General features: G+C 37.5%; 1 protein-coding gene across 1 annotated transcript; it reads right to left on the bottom strand.

Annotated features, from left to right (window-relative positions):
* Nucleotides 1-352: 352 nt before the first annotated feature.
* On the bottom strand, nt 353-17,149 carry LOC140167850 (uncharacterized). The gene is made up of 6 exons (XM_072191141.1): nt 17,023-17,149; nt 16,177-16,467; nt 4,560-4,778; nt 3,464-3,614; nt 2,471-2,583; nt 353-757 (listed from the first exon to the last, which is right to left on the bottom strand). Exons 1-6 carry the CDS (start codon nt 17,147-17,149, stop codon nt 513-515), a joined length of 1,146 nt encoding a protein of 381 aa, XP_072047242.1. The 3' UTR covers nt 353-512.
* Nucleotides 17,150-26,139: the final 8,990 nt, after the last annotated feature.

The raw sequence follows: 26,139 nt of genomic DNA, 5'->3' as shown, positions 1-26,139 counted from the left end.
AAAACAAAGTATGCACACAATTACAGTTTTATTCTATCAGTACTTAACCAGCGGTCTTCTTGTTGGTGATCCTAGAGTTCTTGCAATGTTAATGTTCTGGACGACTAATGTAATATATCCTTATTCACTTAAATCAGCGACAGAAGAACTTTAATCCTTTGATGAGGAAGAGCACTTTTGTATGCTCGCAATCTCATTCGTAGCTGTATTAAAATAGCTCAATTATTGGCTATATAAACTGATTAAAATGTACTTCTTTTTTGAAGCACGAAGACCATCACACACATGTCCCATACTTCCTTTTGTGGTGGTTTTTTCGCCGAATGCCCTATATTTTGTCCGTACAAAGCAAGCAAGTATTTTTTGTGCGATTTACCTACTTTTTGAAGATATAATTTTTATTAAAAAAAATATAGGGGTATGAACAGTCAATTTAAGCCAAAAAAAGCATTTTGAAAAAATTGTCCCATACTTCCTTTTGTCATGGGAGGGCAAATTTGGCCGAGAGTGAATTACTTAATTACTAGTCCCTTATATTGCGAACATCCAGCAACTGGGTTGATGATATCTGCAGATGAAGAGGTGCCATCTTTCAGCCTTTTTGTAATTGTACCATGAGTCATCGCCAATGTATCTCTATATACATCCAGTAGTGCATCGGATTGCGTGCCATCTGCGGTATACAGATTCGTTTCTTGACCATTAAGCTCAAGTTTGACAAGTGCCCCCGTATTATCGTTGAAATACAACGATCTGCCTGTAATAATAATAAACAACATCGTTATACACCACTCAACTTGCGACATAACCTCTACCGCCCCAAAGTCAACCCCACAACCACATCCATTACCACCACCACCACCACCAACAACAACAACAACAACATCACATGCACCACCACCACCACCACCAACAATAACAACATTAACAACAACAGCATTAACAACACAGCCACCACAACCAACAACAAAAGGTATAACAATTAACACAAAACCACCATTACCACTTATTTTACATCACACATATCCTCATTATGGTCACCCACACACACCCACCCACCCCTAGACTTCTCCGTAGTCCACTTGCCCATTTTGCATACTCTGGCTATTACATTTAAGCATAAAACGCTGATTTGTATTAATTTGTGTGCAATTGATAGATTTTCACATCTGATATTTTCAGTCACCGTACTCCCTCTGTTTGTTAGCTTCCCAAGTGGACCACTTACTTTGACTTGCGTTTAATATTTTTAACACGGGACTCTATGGAGAGTTAGGCCAATTTCTGGCCTAACTAAAATTGGCCATGATGTAATGCATCTTTAAATGGATCTGGCTTGTGATTGGTCGCCCAGATCTCGCTATGGTTTAAATCCTCCGGACACGTGCCATTGCCATTAGGTCCCGGTGCGTAATCTCGCCGATTACCTCTGCGTCGTCTCGGAGCATTTCGATGGCTCTCCTGCGGCTTGCAGTTTCAAGCCGCAGCACGCCGATGAATTAATATAGTGTGGCCATATCCCTGGTTGCGAGCAGTTATGGGCATCGAGTTCGCAACATCTTGCCATCTTCTTGCTCTGCGGTTTGCCATTCATTACTCAAAACCTTTATATTAATGTTTATTTTAGTACTTACTTGAGTTTACTCACCGTGAGCAATTTGCGGATCAGTCGATATAATCCGGCAAAGAATCAACGCACTCAAGGACACTAATTTGTAAGGGTATTGTTGTCAAGTGTTATAAGCCGGTTGCGAGAAATGTAGGAGTTGGGCCGATGAAGCCGATGAACGGGTGACTGAACATGGCTTTTCATCGGGCAGACACACATTTTGTTAGTGCATATCGCAACGGTATTTTATTTCTCAGCATAGGCGCATCGGCGTGGGTCTGCGGCTTGGGTTCCGGGCACGCCGCAGAGTTAATCGGCGAGATTAAGCACCCAGGCCTTAACTACACAGCAATTTATGGAATTTGCGGCACGTTTGATCTGGGGCGACAGTTAAACTCTCAGTGGTGTGTATGGACGTACATTTAGCGCGTCTTACTACCATGCTTGGTACTTGCGGTTAAATCGGATTGATAAACAAGTATGATTGACAGTGTGTTTTAGAGACCAAAGTCCCGGGGGTAAAGTTCTGCTAAAAGTCAAAGTACATAGTCGGATTATTTACTCGGGCTTTCGCGATCAATAAACTGGTAGATTACAAAATCAGAATTGTTCAATATTAAGTGAGCAATTATAATTATGCAAGATATGATGCATTCAATATAACTTTTATTGTCAATAATCATCTAATTATATAAACTTTTTATGACCATTTTACTTATGAACAATTTAATTATAATAAACATAAGTATAATTTTGAGTTCAACGGAATCGTTCATCATGATTAATAATAACATATTGTTTTATCAAAATTCGACTATGGCATAGTCTAACCCACCCCATACTCCCTCACATACAACTCACCAATAGGATCAAACGCTAAACTGAAAGCAGCGGTTGCAGCCGCGATAGTTACCTCACTACCATCAAACACATCCATCCGAGTAACAGTACCAGAACTTACGTAAAACAGCCACCTGTACAGTTGAGCACAATCAATATTAATTGTTTTGGTGATGATTGTTATGTTAATTTCATAATTCAATGAGGGGAATGAACTTCGGGTACATTGTATGACTAATTGACTATTAAACAATGAGGATTAAAATTCATTGAAGAATGAAACACATTTATTTCAATGACAAGCCGAGGGAGTTTATCAATAGCATGACCATGATTATGTAATTTATATGCCTGACGAAATATTGATGGCAATTGACACATTATTGAAGTACGCGTGGCAAAGTCATATCAGGGCCTCTTACTTAAAACTACTCCATTTTGTTAACTTTTTTCTTTCATATTTTCACTACATATGCCTAGAAAGCTATTTATATTGACAACATGTAACATTATTGAGAATAACGCTTCTAAACTCTGATAAATGAACCTTTGAAATTTGGCAAAGTTCTTTTTGGACCACCCTGTACAATACGCACAAATAGTATCAAGTGATTTTTTCACAATTTGGGTTTGTTGCGAATTTGTGATGTTATTAATGTTTAAAATATTGTCTGATAGTTTCAGACCGGAATATAACTGGCATCTTGTATTTTTTGAGACATTTTCCAAGGTAATTCCTACTCTCAACATTGTCAATAATATTTTTAAAGGCCGATATCTCAATTTCCAGTTTTATAATACCATAACCTACAAACTCAATATCTTCACTTACGAATGTCCGATTTCATTGGGGAAAACGGCACTGTGGAACAAAATATCTCTTTATTAAGATATGTAAAAACCTCAAAATTGATAAACTGCCCAAAAGTGTCTCCTTTTGACATGACACGTCACATATTATTCTTCAAAAGCTCCGCAAATTTACGCAAATAATCTGATACTTTCTTTCCTTACCCGTAGTCTTCATCAACAGCAATTCCAGATGGTTCTAATGCGGTGATTTGAATCATGTCAAAAAACCCCAACATGTCTGCTATATACAACCCACCCTGGGCAGTGAAAAATAAATACGCGGCAAGTTCGTCAGTGGCAATCGCTTTCGCACCTGTAACATGATAATAGTGATTTATATATTTTATTTTGGCAAAACCCAAGGATATACAAACTATTCATGTTTTTATTAGATTGCTAAAGCTACATCCTTAGACAACCAAAGAAGGCCGGCCTTCAATGGGCTTATTTCCAATTGAGAATTGAAAATTGTCTCATTTCTATGAAACTTTCTCATCCAAATGAATAAGAAATACTAATTAACGTGTCAACAACCTGTCACATTGTTTTAAATCAGACAATTTAACACGATAATAAAATGTGACATATTGTGAACACATTAATTAGTATTTCTCATTCATTTGGATGAGAAAGTTTCATAGAAATGAGACATTTTCGATTCTCATAGTTTTGTCCAAATCTCGTCACTTTGAAAGAATTCTCATTATAAATTTCCACTAGTGGTGGTTCACAAAGTTTAAAATTCCTAAACCAAACACCTACTTTAAAAAAAGAAAAGGAGCAGTGGGTTGCAATTCGCTGAATGGTAACCTTAAGGGCTTGGATAGCAACGTGTGCACAGTATTTTTTTGTGGGACATGAGCGCACATCAGACATATCGAATGACATTCTGAATACGAAGAATGTCCTTCTGATATCAAATAATTGATGATTTTTTAAAATTCGCGATATAATACAACTTTTATGGCAAACTATTAAAACTTGACATTTTTGACATTTAACAGTCCTCGATGATATTTACTTTAAAGTGTATGTAGCTGGGAGGAACAAAACGACGATCATTTGAAAATGCATTCTCTGCATGGCTGTTTCTGTGTTTTTTCCTATTTCCTCCTTTAATCATTAATCGACGGCGAAACTGATAAAATTGCATCATAGTTTGCTTATATTATTCCCGTCGAAAAAAGCCACTGTTTTTCATGTTATGTTCCCAGGAGAATGCATGACTCTGAATATTGACCTGACTATATAAACCTACCTACAACATGTGGATTAGAAAGAAATATTTCAAGGCCTGTACCGTCCAGATTGCAGCGTTGTATTGCGCCATTTCCATCTGTGAAATACAGCTGTTCTCCTATTCCATCCAGTGCAAAGTCGACGACACCCATCGTAATGGAAACTCCGAGGGAAGCGACTGAACCAGTTGCTAGATCAATTGTATAAATCTCTTGAGCGGCTTCGCAAAACGTAAAGGCTGTATTAAAGAAAAATGACCATAATATTTTGCAGGACTAATACAAAACACGTAAAGGCTGGAACACCAGTCATGAAGATCTTTGAAATATTACGATCAATTTCCATGTTTTTTGTCACAAATAACATTTTATATCCTGAACAGGGTGATTTCAGACCCAAACACTGAAACCTTCACCACTCTTGTTGATGTAACAGATTACATTTTAAATAATATTGATCGGGTAGTTATGTAAGGGCCACTTTTTAGACCTGAAAAAACAAACTCTTTTTGCTCTCGAGTCTTCAGAGTGTAAGTGTTTGTGGACTGGAACTACGCTGGTTCTCCTCACAATTGGGTGAAAGATAACATGCTACCAAAGTGGGAAATTTGCTTTCTTAACACGACCTGTGACTTTTTTGGTACCCCGTGGATCAATCCTGGGGCCTCTTTTATTTACAATATATATCAACAATCACCCAACGCTTGTCAAGAATTCCAAAATTAACCTTTATGCCGACAACACTGCCATTTGTCAGCTATTAACCTAATTCTGAATACGAAGAATGTCCTTCTGATATCAAATAATTGATAATGATTTTTTTGACGGTTTGGAATTTTAGAGAACACGCTTTCACAAATTATCGAATTCTTCAGACCGTCGGTAAATGTGCAATGTTGTGATCCCCTTTGGTCTCAAAAAGCTGGTTACGCTTCTGCCTACCACCTTACCCGGATGTAGAGTAGTCCTTAGAGCTCCAAGAGTGGGGGGAGTGGGGGTCTTTCCCGGTGATAAGATCAAGGTTCTCAGTTTTGTCTCTCAAGACACTAAACATTGCATTGGTGGCACTCACATATTCAACAAAGTCATCTTCAATAATGTATCCATGCATTATTATCCAAATATACCTTCTTAATCAATTGGATAGAATGAGCCATTTTTATTTTATTTTATTTTATTAACGGCATCTTTATAGAGGGTAGCCCAGATCAGTGAACAAAGCACTGCTTTCCACTGGGGCCCTCTTTACATATTAAAATACAAAGTTATAAAAGAATATACAAATATTGAAAAATAAAATTTCCTTAATCTTAAATTACAAAGCACTTAAAATACCAAGAAAAACTGTAGAAATTGCACTTTTGTAAATTGCATGCAAAACAATAAAATAAAGTCTGCACAAAAAGTAACGCAGCTGCCACAAATACGCCTACAGTTCCAGAACCAAATAGCTGCTCCCACAATATCCCAACATAAAAAGGAAGGACGATTCACCCACGCGCACTCCGATGCCCAATCTATCCAACCTGGTTCAACATCAACAACATAGCAGCGCCTCGATAGTAAAATCCCCGTACGCAAAAGCTGCAGCTGTCCGTATGGAATCGAAGCAAGCACAACTCCCAAAAGCACTACTACGCTGTCAATATTGAACAAAATCCGACAAATGGGACACCAAAACGCACACAAGTAAACCACCCCCCCCTCTCCACGCCGAAACATCCCGAAAACAACTACTAGCTCCGAAGCCACAGGCGCACCTATAACAGCCGCGCCACTTCCCGTGCAGACTATACATGTACATTGGATCATAATTTAAAATCAAATGAGCATAACATGTAGGTACAACAAAATTGATAAAATTGCATTTATATATAAATAGATTGCAGGAGTACAATGAGTACATTAGCCACCTGATTCTTTATGCTAGTTTTCCCAAAATAAATTATTTCGATCGTGTATAGTCGTTTCAAAATATAAAATAATACGCGTATCAAAAATTAAAGAAACCACTTTGCCAGCATATTTAGTGTATACAAGCGCGATATTAAGTGCCCAAATTCTTCTTTCTTAAAACTCCTTTGACATTTAGAAATCAAAACTCCTATCATAAATTCTATCATAAAAATTGTCCGTAACTATGTCTAAAATGTATACATACTGTTACGAATTGGGTTTGGCATTTTGTACAAGTTTCTCACCCTCTGGTTCAGCACCAATGATTTTCAGGAATACTGCCCTCATTTTAAGTTGGAGGGAGATTTAAATTGGGTTGTCAAGAGGGCGACAAAATTTAGTTGGGATTTGGCAATCAATTTTTGGAATCAATATTTTGCACCTGTTTTTCCTTTGTATGCTTGATGGGAGTTCTTAGACAATTTGATTTTTCTCATCAGTCTGAGTTTTGCCAGCCATGCATGCAGATCTAAAGGTAAAGAGTGGTGCATTATTACTTGAGTGATTTTTGGGTATTTGGAGAAATGAATTATTTTTGATATGGGTGAAGCTTTGGCTGTTTAATGTTTGACACACAGGTTGTGATAACATGACTTGTGGCCTGGATTTTGTTTTTCTTGATGGACAAGATTTTTGGGCACTCTGAGGATAGTTTTGGAATGAGTTTGTTATTTTCTTGAGCTGTCGTTGTTCTGGAGATTGCTGATGACGCCACAGCAGTTTCGAGCAATGGTTGTTCTTTGTTGCTGAGAGTAAGGAAAATTAATTCTCAGTTTTAAATTGTTTTTGAGCCGTCGTTGTTCTTGAGATAGCTGATAATTGGCAGCAGTTTCGAACAAGGGTTGTTCTTTGTAGCTGAGAATGAGAAAATTGTATTCTAGGTTTTAAATTTTATTTTTCTAGAGCCGTCGTTGTTCTTGAGAAAGCTGATAATTGGCAGCAGTTTCGAGCAATGGTTGTTCTTTGTTACTGAGAATAAGGAAATTGTATTCTCGGTTTTAAATTTTGTTTTTCTTGGGCTGTTGTTGTTCTGGAGATTGCCGATGACGCCACGTCAGCAGTTTCGAACAATAGCTGTTCGTTGTATCTGGGAATTGTATTCTCAGTTTTCAAATTGGTTTTCATTCATTTCTCTAGAAGCTAAAATTACTCGGGGTGTTGAGTTGGCAAATTTTTGGGGGAAAGTTAGACAGGAAAACAAATTTTTGCCTGGCAAAATTAACTGGGCGCGGCAGGTCTAAGCTTGCCAAATTTATTTGCCTAGTAAAATCTGGGCGTGTCAAGTCTAATTAAATTTCATGTTTTTGATTTCCATCAGTTAAATCTTCCCTATGCATTTCAAAATTTGTTTGTGTTTTTGGGTTTTCATTCATGCACGCTTAACACATTGAAGGTTACAGCCGGGGGCGGTTGCCGTGTCCTTTGTGAATGATGCGTTTACGCAATCTCACAATTTTTTTTAGGTTAAAGCGCAACTTGCATTTTTTTTAGTTCCCTGTGTATGCAAATTCCTCAAATCTGGCGCGCGGAAATTTCTTTCTGAGGCCGTGGTTTTGCACCTAATCTGACTAAGACTTGGGTTGTCAAACCGGGCTGGCTGGTTGGGATTTGGGTCCTGGGAGCGGGCTTAAAACCTTCAGTGTTTATTGTTGAGAGCATGTAAATGAAAACTATGAAATGCAATCGGTTTTGAAATTAGGTCGCAATTTATTATTTTGTTTTTATTGTCGCGTTTCATCAAAAATATATTTAAAAGGACAAGTATTTATTAAAATCTCATGTTTAGGCCTTAGTTAAATTTTTGGGGATGTTAAAAATTTAGGGTATCAAAATTTCAGCCTGGGAGCTGAGTATGGCTTTCATTTATGACTACCCTACTTGAGATGTTTTCTAAATTTTTGTCTTGCTGGTTTCCTTGAGAGCTGGCAATTTTCTGGACAAAATAACGAAAAGTACTCAAATTGGAAGTCATGAATGAAAGTCTTGGGTTTTTAGGGTGGTTTAGGTTCCGTGCAGGTTTGGGTCTGCAGGACGTACTTGATCTGGCGATAACTGAGTCGCTTTTGGTCCGATGTTGCACTTCATTTTATTCTGGGTCCCATTTTGTTTTAATATTGTTAACTTCTCTGCTCGGAGATAGACCACAGATTAGTTACACAATATGGGTGGTGGCAGCGCTCGGGAGCCGTGGCAGGACTCCCCACCGGTATTTAGTTAGGGCGTTAGTGTTTGTGATTTCATTTGGCTGTACGTTTTGTGAATTACGTTTTTTGGGGTAGCGTTAAGCCCCAGTTTTTAATGATTTCCAATTCTCTTGGGGCTGGAAAACTTCTCGAGGCCTGTAGCGGTAGTAACGCTACGAGGTGTTTACTATTTTTTTTAATGTTAGGGAAAGACGTCATTTTGGATTTTAGTTGGGGCCCAGGATAGGATTGAGGTGCAATTCATCGGATTTGGAGCGATTTACTTGGCCAGATTTAGTACTGATCCATGCAGGCGCGATTTTGCAGGGATTTAGATATAAATTTAAATGGGGTTTTATAGGTTCATCATTTTCTTACTTACATGAGATTTCAACTAAATATCTTGAGATCTAAAAATAGTGCAATTCATTTTATAAAATTTCGCTGCATAAAAAAAATGTCTTCAGTGCAGTATACAGACATTAATAAAATATCTGTTTTCCATTAAAATAAAATGTGCAATATTTTAAAATGAGATTTTGATGCTTGTAAAATGAAAGGAAAGCGCAGAAATATAAATTAAAATGATTTTTGCCAATATTTCTTGTTTCATATTGATTTTTTATTTGTTGTTAATTAGGCCACAAAATTCCCTCCCCTCTTCAATTTTTGAGGGACTTATCCATTTTATTTCATTCATTCCCTTTTTGTCCGTCACGCTACCCACGGCCAGGGAATTGTCGGACTTCGTCGCAAGTCCGACTTTTATTCAATTTTCCCAAACCCCTGGTCGGTGACATAATTTTTGGTGGCAGCGGTGGGATTAGACTTTGACACAAAAATTATGTCACAGACCAGGTGTTTGGGAAAATTGATTAAAAGTCGGACTTGCGACATCGGATTTATCTAACGATCCCAAAACAATCTTGACCAAACGTACCCCTAAAGTAATTTCCCAACTTAATTCAAGAGAATATGAAATCTTTTAAAGCCTGAGGGCTTTGCCAGCTCTAGAGAAATGCAATGAAAAAATTTGAAAAATCTCCAAGCATACATAAATGAAAGCCATACTCCTGAAAAATTTTAACAAAACAGGCCTAAACATGAGATTTCTGAATATATTTTGATGAAACGGACAATAAAAACAAAATTCAGTAATTTCAAAACCGATTGCATTCCAAAATGAAGGTTTTGCTCCCAGGACCCAAATCCCAATCAGCCATCTCCGGTTTGACCACCCAGAAGTCTTAAAATTAAAACCAAAATCGGAATAAATTTCAGCGCGCCAGATTTATTCATCAAATAATAAAAAAACCAGTTGCGCTCGCCTAAAAAAGAGACTGCGTAAACTATTCACCACGGCAACCCCGGCGGCTGTAAATCTGAAATGAAAACAAAAACACAAATTTTGAAATGCATAGGGAAGAAACTGATGGAAATCAAAAACATTTAAACCCAGAACTACGCAAGCTTAGACCTGCTACGCCCAGTTAAAACAGGCATGAAACCCCCAAAATTTGCCAAATCAACCGGGTGACGCTCAACCTTGCTCATTCAACAGCGTCAGCAAAACAAAGAAAAAAGAATACAATTTCATTGTTTGAAACTTGCCAATTCTCAGCAACAATGAAAATGAAACTGACCAATGTTAAGAACTGCAATGCTCAAGAAATTCTAGAAATTTCAGCTATCTCCAGAACATGCTCAAGAAAAACTAACAATTTCAAAACCTGAAACAATTTTCTCATTCTCAAGGCCAAACTTTCAAAACTGCTGCCAACTATCTCAAGAACAACGACGTGCTCAAAAACAATTTAAAACTGAGAATTCCGAAACTGCTGTGGCGTCATCAGCAATCTCAGAAAACATTCCAAAACTATCCTCAAATTGCCCAAAAATCGTCCAGAAAACAAAATCAGCAACAAGTCATGTTAACACAAACTGTGTCAATCATTAAACAGCCAAAGCTTTACCCATATCAAAAATAATTCATTTCTCCAAATACCCAAAAATCACTCAAGTAATAATGCACCACCACACTGAAGGTTTTCAGCCCGCTCCCAGGACCCAAATCCCAACCAGCCAGCCCGGTTTGACAACCCAAGTCTTAGTCAGATTAGGTGCAAAACCACGGCCTCGGAAAGAAATTTCCGCGCGCCAGATTTGAGGAATTTGCATACACAGGGAACTAAAAAAAATGCAAGTTGCGCTTTAACCTAAAAAAATTGTGAGACTGCGTAAACGCATCATTCACAAAGGACACGGCAACCGCCCCCGGCTGTAACCTTCAATGTGATAAGCGTGCATGAATGAAAACCCAAAAACACAAACAAATTTTGAAATGCATAGGGAAGATTTAACTGATGGAAATCAAAAACATGAAATTTAATTAGACTTTTGCGACTTGAAATGTAGGTACATTATTTTTTTTTGTAGTAGAATAAATACTGATGGAAACAGGTTTATGACATGAATTTGGTTTTTGTGTTTATTTTGCCAACTCAATTGTATATAATGCAACTTCTCTTTCAGGGCATGCATGGCTGGTTCTCCTTGGACTCCTGTACCACCTGTGTTCCATTCATTGTCCCTGGTAATGCTTGTCATTGATTTTTTTTTTGGCATACCTCCTTTGTGAATTAATCAAGCTAAAAATTGTGCCATAATGATGACTATTATGTTATCAGATGATAGTCACTACTTTTTCATGGGGGGACTTTAAATGGATTCGAAATGGAATACAGGTGGTACCGATTTTTTTTTTAAAGATAGATTTATGATAACAATTTTTGATGTTTAAAAACTTAATGAATTTTTTTTTTGCGACTAACGGAAGATATTGGAAATATTAATGATGGATATTTTTTTTATTTATTTAAATTATTGGTGCCAACTTTTTCAAAAAAAAAAAAAAAAAAAAAATTATTGTGCATGATAAACAAATTATTGTGCATGATAAACAAATTATTGTGCATGCCAATTTATTGTGCATGATAAACAAATTATTGTGCATGATAAACAAATTATGATAAACAAATTATTGTGCATACTAAACAAATTATTGTGCATGCTAAACAACTTTATTGTGCATGCCAATTTATTGTGCATGATAAACAAATTATTGTGCATGATAATCAAATTAATGTGCATGCTAAATTATTGTGCATGAAATTATTGTGCATGCTAAACAAATAATTGTGCATACACACAGAATTGTATGCAACTTGATGATTAAAAATGAACTGTAGCTGATTGAACTTGGTACATCAAGATCTACCAATGGGAAGTGGAGCTGAGGGACTGAGAGTGCTGATGAGAAAGGAGGGCAAGGAGGTTGCGCGATAATGACGTATTCGTCGAGTGTCAACAACCTTGGTTCAACTTCAGATGTACATGGCACGGAACAGTTCAAGTTGCTACCACTTTCCGAGATGAGCAGTTCAACGTATAATAAACTTTGTTATAACTTTGATATTGGGAGTCCGGCGTTTCTTCAACAACGTCAAATTCAAACCAAACTTGAACTTTGTCACATTGTTCTCATCTTCAGTTCTTCCTGAAATAAACTTTGTTTTTGAAGCTGTTACCAATCGTGATGGCCATACATACATTTGTACATGGTTGGTTTACATACAACAAGGAATTTGAAGAACTTTGTTATCAATTCTTCGGTGTGCAGTCTGGTGGCTGAAATTTAAGACTTTTATCAATGCTGACATCATCATCGATATCATTTGCTGGGCTGTTATCTTCAGAAATGGAACTTCTACTTTAAACCAAATCTTCGCTTCTAGTGACTCTTCGAAAACCAAGTCTTTACTTCAATCATCTTTTCATTGCTTGATGTAGTTTGTGTCAGGTTTAACAAGTTAACAAGTTCGTCCAGTGAACTTCGACCAAACTTACCAAACCAAACTATTCTTCAACATCGGGTACCAGACAGATGGCGTTGTCTTCAGATGGCCTGCGCAACCAGCTGAAGTCAATTTTGCCTGACCTCTATGCCCTTTCCATTCTCTTTCGTCGATGACTGCTCTGGTGCTGATAACTCTACCACCGACCAACCGATGCAGACTTCATCCTGAAGATGTCAAGAACTTAACCTTTTCTTTAAAAATGTTTGGTTGCTTAAATTTTTTTTATGTCAATATCTGGAGTCGTGTGGACACGACTCTGGTAAGGGGGGGACATTTGTTACGAATTGGGTTTGGCATTTTGTACAAGTTTCTCACCCTCTGGTTCAGCACCAATGATTTTCAGGAATACTGCCCTCATTTTAAGTTGGAGGAGATTTAAATTGGGTTGTCAAGAGGGCGACAAAATTTAGTTGGGATTTGGCAATCAATTTTGGAATCAATATTTTGCACCTGTTTTTCCTTTGTATGCTTGATGGGAGTTCTTAGACAATTTGATTTTTCTCATCAGTCTGAGTTTTGCCAGCCATGCATGCAGATCTAAAGGTAAAGAGTGGTGCATTATTACTTGAGTGATTTTTGGGTATTTGGAGAAATGAATTATTTTTGATATGGGTGAAGCTTTGGCTGTTTAATGTTTGACACACAGGTTGTGATAACATGACTTGTGGCCTGGATTTTGTTTTTCTTGATGGACAAGATTTTTGGGCACTCTGAGGATAGTTTTGGAATGAGTTTGTTATTTTCTTGAGCTGTCGTTGTTCTGGAGATTGCTGATGACGCCACAGCAGTTTCGAGCAATGGATGTTCTTTGTTGCTGAGAGTAAGGAAAATTAATTCTCAGTTTTAAATTGTTTTTGAGCCGTCGTTGTTCTTGAGATAGCTGATAATTGGCAGCAGTTTCGAACAAGGGTTGTTCTTTGTAGCTGAGAATGAGAAAATTGTATTCTCGGTTTTAAATTTTATTTTTCTAGAGCCGTCGTTGTTCTTGAGAAAGCTGATAATTGGCAGCAGTTTCGAGCAATGGTTGTTCTTTGTTACTGAGAATAAGGAAATTGTATTCTCGGTTTTAAATTTTGTTTTTCTTGGGCTGTTGTTGTTCTGGAGATTGCCGATGACGCCACGTCAGCAGTTTCGAACAATAGCTGTTCGTTGTATCTGGGAATGAGAAAATTGTATTCTCAGTTTTCAAATTGGTTTTCATTCATTTCTCTAGAAGCTAAAATTACTCGGGGTGTTGAGTTGGCAAATTTTTGGGGGAAATTTAGACAGGAAAACAAATTTTTGCCTGGCAAAATTAACTGGGCGCGGCAGGTCTAAGCTTGCCAAATTTATTTGCCTGGTAAAATCTGGGCGTGTCAAGTCTAATTAAATTTCATGTTTTTGATTTCCATCAGTTAAATCTTCCCTATGCATTTCAAAATTTGTTTGTGTTTTTGGGTTTTCATTCATGCACGCTTAACACATTGAAGGTTACAGCCGGGGGCGGTTGCCGTGTCCTTTGTGAATGATGCGTTTACGCAATCTCACAATTTTTTTTAGGTTAAAGCGCAACTTGCATTTTTTTAGTGCCCTGTGTATGCAAATTCCTCAAATCTGGCGCGCGGAAATGTCTTTCTGAGGCCGTGGTTTTGCACCTAATCTGACTAAGACTTGGGTTGTCAAACCGGGCTGGCTGGTTGGGATTTGGGTCCTGGGAGCGGGCTTAAAACCTTCAGTGTTTATTGTTGAGAGCATGTAAATGAAAACTATGAAATGCAATCGGTTTTGAAATTAGGTCGCAATTTATTATTTTGTTTTTATTGTCGCGTTTCATCAAAAATATATTTAAAAGGACAAGTATTTATTGAAATCTCATGTTTAGGCCTTAGTTAAATTTTTGGGGATGTTAAAATTTAGGGTATCAAAATTTCAGCCTGGGAGCTGAGTATGGCTTTCATTTATGACTACCCTACTTGAGATGTTTTCTAAATTTTTGTCTTGCTGGTTTCCTTGAGAGCTGGCAATTTTCTGGACAAAATAACGAAAAGTACTCAAATTGGAAGTCATGAATGAAAGTCTTGGGTTTTTAGGGTGGTTTAGGTTCCGTGCAGGTTTGGGTCTGCAGGACGTACTTGATCTGGCGATAACTGAGTCGCTTTTGGTCCGATGTTGCACTTCATTTTATTCTGGGTCCCATTTTGTTTTAATATTGTTAACTTCTCTGCTCGGAGATAGACCACAGATTAGTTACACAATATGGGTGGTGGCAGCGCTCGGGAGCCGTGGCAGGACTCCCACCGGTATTTAGTTAGGGCGTTAGTGTTTGTGATTTCATTTGGCTGTACGTTTTGTGAATTACGTTTTTTGGGGTAGCGTTAAGCCCCAGTTTTTAATGATTTCCAATTCTCTTGGGGCTAGAAAACTTCTCGAGGCCTGTAGCGGTAGTAACGCTACGAGGTGTTTACTATTTTTTTTAAATGTTAGGGAAAGACGTCATTTTGGATTTTAGTTGGGGCCCAGGATAGGATTGAGGTGCAATTCATCGGATTTGGAGCGATTTACTTGGCCAGATTTAGTACTGATCTGCAGGCGCGATTTTGCAGGGGATTTAGATATAAATTTAAATGGGGGTTTTATAGGTTCATCATTTTCTTACTTACATGAGATTTCAACTAAATATCTTGAGATCTAAAAATAGTGCAATTCATTTTATAAAATTTCGCTGCATAAAAAAAATGTCTTCAGTGCAGTATACAGACATTAATAAAATATCTGTTTTCCATTAAAATAAAATGTGCAATATTTTAAAATGAGATTTTGATGCTTGTAAAATGAAAGGAAAGCGCAGAAATATAAATTAAAATGATTTTTGCCAATATTTCTTGTTTCATATTGATTTTTATTTGTTGTTAATTAGGCCACAAAATTCCTCCCTCTTCAATTTTTGAGGGACTTATCCATTTTATTTCATTCATTCCCTTTTTTTCGGCCACGCTACCCACGGCCAGGGAATTGTCGGACTTCGTCGCAAGTCCGACTTTTAATCAATTTTCCCAAACCCCTGGTCTGTGACAATACTAGACACCATGGTGTAAAATTAGCTTTAAAAAACATTCTTATAAAACACTAATGTCTTGGTTTATTCAAAGTAAGCATATAGCACGTTTTGTTCTAGGTAAGTAATTTGCACATCGGACGATGTATGAGGTTTTGAAACAGGGGCCCACTTTCACATAGAGGGTTAGGATTAGGGTAAGGGTTAGGTATGGGATAAGGTAAGAGTAAAGGGTTAGGATTAGAGTACTACCAAACATTTTGGACTAGCGCACCTTTGACTTAGAAAAATCAAATTGCTAGTTTTGGCTGAAATTTGCTGTATATATAAAAGTACAGTCATATCCCATGTAATAAACAATGAAATAAATAAATAAATAAATAAATAAATAAATAAATATATTTGTAAAAGTTGTGGTTTTCAGGAACCCATCAACCGACAAAGTGCGCAGAAACCTCATGATTCTGGTTAAGTGTAAAACTCTGGCGCATTCTTTTATTAATTCCCATATGAAAATAAAATAATACACATCATCATTCACTAGTACCTGGAATCGGAGGTAGGACCACTCCTTGTGTAGTCATGCCTGCTGTTGTCGGTCCTACTTGTGTAGAAGCACCATTGGTTGTCACTCCGTGTGTAGTCGTGCCTGCGATCGTTGTTCCTACTTGTGTAGAAGCACGATTGTTTGTCGCTCCGTGTGTAGTAATGCCTGCCGACGTCGTTCCTACATTGGTAGAAGCACGATTGGTTGCCAAGCCTTGTGCAGTCATGCCTGCCGTCGTCGTACTCGGCAAAACTGTTAATGATTGTGTCGTTGCAGGTTGTAGGCCACTCCCTGATGGGGGAAAACATGGTATCAAACAATCATATGAACATTTCTCAAATATTTAAAACGCTATTCTGCCAGTTTGAGCTCACTGTTTCTCCAGATCTCGCCTAGTCAACCATAAATAGGGTCATGCCTGCGCTTCATATTATTGATTCAAATGTAAAAAGATGTAGCTGCTGATCACGCAGTGTGTAAAACAAAATGTGCCTAAAATATGCGAAATGCCTATCTTTTCCCGATCTGTAACAAACAAATTTTGGCCAAACATGCCACACACAATGTTTTTACAATTGAAGACTGCAAGTAAAAGAATTGCCCAAGTGCGATTCTAATACATATATGGCCATATTTTAAAATAAAATGTGTGGCTCGAAATGCATCTCTGGTCTTTTAAGTTGTGATAAAATGTCTGGTGTACTTTTCATTCATGCCTACTAGAGTACCAAATTGCTCATACATGTACACTCGTATAAACAAAGTGGGAAAAGAACATTATTATAAATCATAATTTTCTTCTGGAAATTAATATACATTTTCCTCAACATTCTTCAATTACTCTACCTTGTGGGGTATCACAGTTTAAACCTCGTCTTATAATCGCCTCATTCTGACTCAGCACCTCGTGTGGACAATCAATAATCCTGGGCTCATATGATCGCACGGGAGGTTTACCGTGTATTTCCCCCATGATAACAGAAGTACAGTCGCGCGGACTTGGACTGTCTAAGATCCATCGAAACCGGTTGTTTAAGGCCAGGACAGGCTCTCTTTTAATTAAGCATCTGGTCGCCGTTACCTTGAAAATAAAAACTGAAATAAAAATAATGAAACATGGTTTGTTGGCTGGATGTATTAATCAACATTTTGTTTATACATGAAGCCTTTTCCTTCGAAGGGGTGGGCGCCAACCCCCTCTTTCTAAAGTTTTGATTTCATTCGGCATATCAACACGTTTGTACGTACACCTATATGATTTAATCTGATCGTAGACCATCCTTTGCGCTCATAACCACCCGATACACACATATGTACACGTAACACTTTGTGTCCATACGGGTCACACGTAACACATTGTGTCCATACGGGTCGTATGGGCACGGTAAATGCCGTGCTGGGATGGATATGCTGTAATACAGCATAAGTATGTCAAAATACGTAGTACGTATTTTAAATTTGTAACATAATTAATTTATAAGCCTAACCCTAAACCCCCTAACCCTAAACCCTAACCCTAAACCCTAACCCTAATCCCTAACCCTAACCCTAATCCCTAACCCTAACCCTAAACCTTAACCCTAACCCTAAACCCTAAACCCTAAACCCTCAACCCTAAACCCTAAACCCTAATCCTAACCCTAACCCTACCCTAACCCTAACCCTAACCCTAACACTAACCCTAATCCCTAACCCTAACTCTACTTTTTTCTCTTACTTTTTACCCCATAATTTCCCTCATTCTTCAAGCCCTGCCCTCTTTCGGGGGCTAATTTATAAAGGCCCTGCATGAAATTATCGATTGCCTCCAAACAAAGGATTTGAGGCGGTGTCCTTTACCGTAGTTATGACGGAGTGCAGTCCATTCAATCAAATGTTGTCATCAACCTATTTGATCGCAGTGCAGGGTTATGTGTGTGAGACGAACTGTCACGGTAGATTGCAATCATGCTTTTGTTGAATGCATTTGAGTAGTCCGCCATATTTACGGGATGATACGTCACATGCAAGGCCTCTATAGTTTAAGCTTGTTGGATATCAATATTTCGCTTCTTTGTAGCCCTGCGGGGCAAACTAATTGGATATCCACATTTCTTTTTTTAACGTCCCGCAGCCACCCCAGCCAGCAACATACCTCACTTCCATAATAGTTTCCATATTCTATAGGGTCAACATTTGAAAATACCTACTAAAGTGAATTTTAAACCAACAGAGGGCGCTATCACTATAATACATAGTATCCATCCCAGCACGTCATTTACCGTGCCTATATGTGTGTATTGGGTGCCATAACGTGGAACGTCGAGTTTAGGACCATCGGTTTATATATACTTCTCCGTAGTCCACTTGCCCATTTTGCATACTCTGGCTATTACATTTAAGCATAAAACTCTGATTTATATTGATGTGTGCAACTGATAGATTTTCACATCTGTATCTGATCTTTTCAGTCACCGCACTCCCTCTGTTTGTTAGCTTCCCAAGTGGACTACTGACTTTGCCTTGAGGTTAAGATTTTTAACACGGGACTCTAGGGAGAGTTAGGCCAATTTCTGGCCTAACTAAAATTGGGCATGATGTAATGCATCTTTAAATGGATCTGCCTTGTGATTGGTCGCCCATATCTCGCTATGGTTTAAATCTTCCGGGCCCGCGCCATTACCATTAACTACACCGTACACAACTATCTGTGGTATTTGCTTAGTACTTGTGGTTAATGGACTGATAAACAAGTATGCTTGACAGTGTGTTTTTAGAGAGCAAAGTCCGGGGTAAAGTTCTGCTTAACATTAAAAGTCCATAGTCGGATTTTCGGCAATAAATTGGTAGATGCCAAAATCAGAATTGTTCAGTATTAAAGTGAGCCATTATAATTATGCAAGATAATGTTGCATTCAATTACTTTTATTGTCACTAATCATCTGATATTTTTAACTCTTTATGACCATTTTACTATTGAATACTTTAATTTTAATAAACATCAGTATAATTTTGAGTTCAAAGAAATGGGTTCATCATGACTAATAATAACATATTTTAAATAAAATTCGACTATGGTATAGTCTAGTTTATATACAGTTAAATCCATTGATTAGAGAGATTGCGATGTTCCATACGCAGCACGTGGACTGTATGTTTTAACGTACGTTTTTACGTACGTTAATACGGTGTTAAATATTGCTAGTCTCGGTTCCAAAGTGGATTGTGCTCATTCGTCACGAAGAAGAACAAGACAGCTGGAACAAAGATTATAATATCTGATCTAGGCCGATAGAGGGCATAGTGATTGAAAAGATAATGGTGACCGCAGGCTACCGAGTCTCTGCCTAATTCAAACAGCACTCTTTTGATTTTGAATAAAATTTTGACTGAACATGCTGCCTAAACTTAATTGTATTTGTGTGCTCTCCAAGTATTAAAGTTGGTCAAAAACATATATTTTGGTAGATTAAGGATCACTACATCCATATTATAACTTTACTTTCAAAATGAGACTTTTTCATCCTGAAAATGTCATGTCGTAAGATCAGCTTATTTCTACGTAACACCTACGTTGGAGTCCAAAAATTGTTTCTGTAGACAAGGGGCATTCTTCAGTGAACGGCTCTTTTCAGAGCAACCAAAACCTTTTAAAAATAACAGATAGGCGAGATCTGCTTGTTTTTGGTTGACAAGGGCAGTCTTCAGTGAACGGCTCTTTTCAGAGCCATCAGTAGGCAAGGGGCGGTCTTCATGTCTCATTCTTTGGCACAGCGTGTCCCAAAAGTAACTTAACATTGTGATTTTGCCATATCTCAAATATTTTCTACTTCATACCAAAATGGAGAACATTATTCACATAGCTTGATCTTTTAGAATTATTCTGATACCAAAAACAGCACTATTGAGGAAATCTTGAACTTCCTGTGCGACTGTACATATGTGTGTATCAAACCCACAAAAGCAAGCTAATAATGTTATTTGTTCAAGCGCACATGAATGATGTGCTTCCCTGAACAATAGAGTTAGTTCACTCACTGCAGTGCACACGCTATACATTTAGGTATGAACATTCATGGATTACATGGCCTAGCGTAAGCGTGACTGCTGTTTTAAATTATAATTAGGATATATTGACAATATTAAACTTTACTTTAAAACAGTTGAAGTGAAGATGAATTTCTTATACACTACGCAAAAAGAAGTTTCTTTATGGTTAGGAAATTTACCCACTATTAAAATCTAGCGACTAATTTTGTACGTTTGCTAAATAAACGCATGCGGGTGATTGTCCTGCACATTTTGACACCTCAATCACTACTCTACGACACTCCTGAGAAAAGATATGAATGTTTAAGTAACACGAGGTCGAAAAATGAAAATTGCAAAAAGGCCTATTCAAGTTTTCAGCATAAAAGAACACAAAAAACAACAAACATGCAGAGAAAGATATTAAGCTGTTTCCATATAAAATCCAGATAAAACAGAAAATGAAGATTACGGATTAAAAACAAACAAACAATCAAACCAACACAGCAAAATTAAACAAAACTGATTTTAAAACGATAACACGTTATATCGTGTTATCACGTCTCAAATGACGAGACTTATTTTGCGTTTATAAAAGTGGGTTTTACGGTACGGTAGATATCCGTTAATTTTATGCCAAAGGGTCATGACCACATAGGCATGTTTGGTATCATAACATTTCTAAAAGAATTATCTACATACTGTGCAATTTTTGTAACAACACTATTAACCCAACGCAAGTTCACAATGTTAAGTTACTTTTGGGACACCCGGTACTTTGTCCTGAAGAAGTCAGAGCTACTCCTGACGAAAGCTTGGCAGTTCTAAACTTGTCCGACGGCGAACCCGCTAAAAACTCACTACTAATTTCTGTGTTTGCTGGGAATATCAAGGAATATCAGATAATATCGTTTATCTACCAAATAATTAACAAAACAGCATTGCAGATAAATCGTTCTCCACGGTATTGCGTATCATTATTGTTGAATGCTCGCGTTTCTTTGTTAGTAATGGTTTCTTGAATTTGTCAGCTTCGCCAGTCTCACAGTGAATGCATAAAACAATAATACTTAACTACACTTGTATTATTTTCATCAAAGTACGGGACATTCTTATTTAGAAGAAACGATGCTTGAATATCCAACATTTGTTATTTTCTTATTAGAATATTGTTTTCATCGAGCATGATACAAATTAATGTCATTAAATGTTGATTGCATCCATAGAAAATAATCACCAATTTTGAGACGTAGAGTTTTGGTCAAAATAATTAATCTAGGAAAATTAAACACATGATTCCACCTGTGATTTTTTTACGATCCTCCGAATGAGCAAATAACGGAATAGAATAGGCCTTTAAACGAAACTGAACTTTTTTCTCAGGACTACAGGGATGTCAGTACTAACCAGTGGCGCAGCGTGAGTCCTATTTTAGGGGGTGGGAGGGGGGAGGTGGGAATGGGCCTGATGAGGGGGATTTTCTATATTTTCATAGGAAGCTATTTCGCTACGCCACCGGGACTAACCATCAACATTTCGCATAAAAAAGTTGAACAATAGCACAAAACACCATTTCACATTTTTATTGAGCTTAGGAATAAATTTACAAATTAAATAGCGCCAAAGTGTTTTTCTCTGTCTGTCAGAAAATATACTGCGTCTGTTATGTTATGCCTGGTTCTACTAAAATGCCCGGTGGTTTTAATGAGCTTTGTGCCACGTTACATCATGTCACTAAGTAAACAGCTTGCTCAGGACTGCGTGGAATGCTGGCTAAGCATGATGCAGTCATGTCTACAGTAGAATTCACCACGACCTTTGCAGGACTTAAACCCCATTAAAAACTATTAAACCAAGATAACACTCATTGAAAACAGCTTAACTATGTAACATTAGATCTTCTCTGGTTAAATTCACACACACATGTGTCTGTTTTACCTGTGTGATTAGCAATGAGCTGGTATTATAGTTTCAGTTGGGTGAACGATTATAAAGCAAACGCAAGGTAACAATTACTGTTAACCACATTCTTGAACATGAGAAACATAATGGCTGTGGGCCGTAACGGGGTTTGGAAATAATTTCTTCATATTTTTTGGTGTTATCTGGCGTTTAAATATCCCTCCTATAACACCAAAGTGCGAACATTTCCAAACACCTAAATTAGCTAAAAATTTAGGACATGTTACAAAACTATATTTTCTAGAATTTCAGAAGAGTACTTTTAATATTGGCCGGTCATTTTTCACCCATACTTCTATCATACACTATTTGTAGAGGTTACGCGTCAATGGTAAGAGCACTGTGTATTGTGTATAGGAAAACGGATAGTAACTGCAGTATGGTACGAAAGTTAGGAACTTTACATTTACAGGCGACAGTACTAGTGGAGGGTACATAAATATGTCATGAAGAGGAAATTTGTATTTGGTAACAGTAACTTAGATAAATTCATATGGAACCACTTTGGGGATACCCGATACAAATTGCAAACCATAGGTACGCCAAAATATGTTAACAATATGCACCATATACATGATTTTTTTAAATAAAATATTGAGTTGCTTTCCATCTAAGCAATATTGTAATATTCATAAATCATTGTATTGTACCTTAATAAAGTAACATACCCGTGATCATTTACGGCTTTAGATCGTGTATTTGTGACAAATTATCAGATTTTTAGTGTCCCGTCGTTTTATTCAATGAACGCTTACGCAATGCTCATAACACTACGAACGTGGCGGTAGAGATAGTCATAGGACATCAAAATAACCGACCTCATTCACGATCGACGCGCATTGGTGACATAGCCGATTTATTTGTTATTTTCTTTGTTTTACCTCATTGTTTGGCTCAAAAGTAATAGGTAATATATCTGAAAATGAAAAATAACATTTTATAGAAAAGAAATAAAAATCTTATTCTTAGGGAAAAGTTACAACATTGATGTAACCTCGTCTTTCACCCTATTCTATTACCCCTATCAATGTCGTGCCATATGGCACGAAATGGCTTAATATGCATGTAAAAATTTTTATTTACACAAATAAGGTCTTATCTTTGGAACAGTTTTGATCATTTATCACTTCTCTATCAACAAAACACCTTTTTTCCTAATATAACTACCATTAACACATCAAAAAATGGTTTAAAATGTTGGAAACCTGCATATTTTGACCATTTTTAGGCCAAATGTTGCCCTAAAAATAGCCCACAAATGTCCATAAACTTTTTAAATATGGTCCAAAGTAACTCAGATTTCTTTTTATTATATGTAGAAACACGGCAGTGTATTTAAAACTGCATAAAAATGCCACATTGATGTACTCATACACTTCAAAATTGTAAATGAAAATAATTTTTTGATCATATTTGCCTATGAGCTCATTAATTATTCATGAGCTAATTTGCATAAAATTTACATAATTAAATAGTAAACTTGTTTTTCTAAAAGCTTAAAGTCCAAGCTTGTCAATGGTATGCCACTTATTGGTTTTTACCCAACCAATAACACTGCAACGCAGTAGTTAATATGATACCTCCACACCACTCAAATATACCACTTTTGTGGGGGTAATAGAATAGGGTTAATTAAAGGGGCATTTCGTGATCCACAGCCTCATCCCCCCACTTTTCTCAAAAAAAGGTGAGATTTGTATATCACTGGAAACCTCTGGCTACATAATGTTTATGTACAAAATATTTCTTGCAGATTAATTCGTTTTGCAAAGATATCGTGAAATTTGAATTTCGTTCTGGTGCACCAGAACGAAATTACAACGCATTGTCTATGGAGCAGTGTAATAAACATAATCATGCATAACTCGCAAACGCAAAATCGGAATCAACTGAAATTTTGGGAATAAGCTTTTTTCGTAGATATGTACTGAAAAATGTCATAAAAAGAGGATGCTAGGATCACGAAATCCTCCTTTAAGAGGTATTGTATTCATATCGGTTTACTAAAACTCTCAAATATGTACCCAATTGACTTGGAACCCAATTGACACAGGTCCATCCCTTGCCGACTTTTGCAGTACCAGGATAGCTGATAATCAGCGGCATAAAAGTGTTTACAATAAGGTAAGACCATTTTAAAATCTTTATTACTTACCTGAAATAAACACAAGATGTTTGAAAGTCACAAAACCCATAATGTTGAAGTGTGATAGGAATGTAAGAGCACATGTATACCACAGCCACTCCTCGTCAGTTTATGTTCACTACTGGTACCCTTGGTGGTTTAATTGACAACATCTTAACAATCTTACGGTCATTACTCTTTAGAAAAGATCAGAATGAACTTTTCATAACCAATCAGTAATGATACGTGTAGATTACTTTAATTAACAGCATATCTAGAAACAGATGAGGTTTTATTAATCTTTTTTTTTTTGATGGTTATGCTCCTCAGAAATTAGGAAATTGTGGGTCTTTGGAAGCTGATGGCGGCGAACCGTTAAGAGGGGGTATCAGAGCTGCAAGCGGTCAAAGTCATGGGTCTTACTTGGCTTTTTTACTTGACGCTCTGTTTTTGGTCAAATTCAGGGGGTGTTTCGGAACGGCGTGGTCCACAAAATATAGGTCTTTCCTTGGGAGCATACCCGTATGGTCATTTGTGAATACACTCAGAGGAATTAGTATTATATATTATATATCATATTCGTTACGCTTCCGAGGCCGGTTGAATTGCTCTCACACATTTTTGTGATGTCAAATACCTAAAGTGCAGCTTTGCGCCACCTCCCGTGGTACCCCCTCCCCATGTGAGGGGTCTGGCTCATACACTATATGGTACTTAAGGGGTGGGGTATGAACCTTTGGACAGTATTTATTGTGATTGCGATTGCACATTGAGTATGTGAGTGACTTCATTTGTGCAAAGGAGATGCTTATCCTATATAGCACCGTAAAGATTCGCCTAATGGTGCACTTGGACTCCTTTGCCTTGGGGTAAATGTCCAAATAGAGAGCTCTCTCCTCTGAGATCCAAACAATAATTGCGGTTCCGTGTTCTTATTTTGCTGGTGGGGATTTTACGGGAGGGCACTTTTAGGTTGTGCCTAAAATTCCATTTATGTCAAGGGAGCCCATAGCGCCATTATACGGTATATTATTACTCCAGAATCCTTGTTATTAATCTTGCTCGTCAGTTTATCTGCACCATTAGCGCATTCCAGGGGGGAGGAGGGGACACATCCATCATTATTTTATTAGTGGTTATGCTCCTCGGAATTTGTCTTTGGGATCGAAGCTGACAGCGTACTGGTAAGAGGGGTCTATCGAAGCTGCGAAAGGTCAAAATCAAGGGTCTTTCTTGGCTTTCTGGTTAAGAATCGCCTTTAATTAATCGCCTGGAATCAAGTGTCTTTCTCTCTTGGCTTTCTGGTTAAAAATCGCCTGGAAAAACATGTGAAAAAAAATGTGAGGAATGAACATTTTAGAGGTCCTTCAGAACTGAGATTATCAAAATCAGAGGTTGTTCAGCACTCTGTTTTTGACATATTCAACGGTCTTTCGGAACTGCCCGTCTTTCCGGGGGAGCATTCCCGTATGGTCATTTGCGAATACCAATTAACAACATGTTTAAGTTTGAATACACTCAGAGAAATTAGTATTATATATTATTATTATATCATATTCGTTACGCTTCTGAGGCCGGTTAAATTGCTCTCACACATTTGTGTGATGTTAAATACCTAAAGTGCAGCTTTGTGCCCCCTCCCGTGCCCCCCCCCCATCTGAGGGGTCTGACTCATACACTATATGGTACACGTGGATTGCACATTGAGTATGTGAGTGACTTCATTTGTGTAAAGGAGATGCTTATCCTATAGCATCAGTGTGAGTGATAGCTGTTGGTAATGTCCGGGTCGCTTAATTCCTTTCTGCAACCATAATGGGCCGCAATATATCACTAACCGCATAGTCCGAGGCAAGGTTCATTATTGT

Source organism: Amphiura filiformis, chromosome 13 (genome assembly GCF_039555335.1).
Source record: "Amphiura filiformis chromosome 13, Afil_fr2py, whole genome shotgun sequence".
NCBI lineage: Eukaryota > Metazoa > Echinodermata > Ophiuroidea > Amphilepidida > Amphiuridae > Amphiura > Amphiura filiformis.
This window is presented reverse-complemented; position numbering and strand designations above follow the sequence as displayed.

Bases quoted from the DNA above. Each gene is read 5' to 3' on its own strand.
- LOC140167850 (XM_072191141.1), bottom strand. From the start codon at position 17,149: ATGGGGGAAATACACGGTAAACCTCCCGTGCGATCATATGAGCCCAGG. The intron at 3,615-4,559 runs GTAGGTTTATAT...ATCATGTTACAG, and splicing joins TTCTAATCCACATGTTGTAG to GTGCGAAAGCGATTGCCACT. The intron at 2,584-3,463 runs GTAAGGAAAGAA...TCAACTGTACAG, and splicing joins GCTGTTGATGAAGACTACGG to GTGGCTGTTTTACGTAAGTT.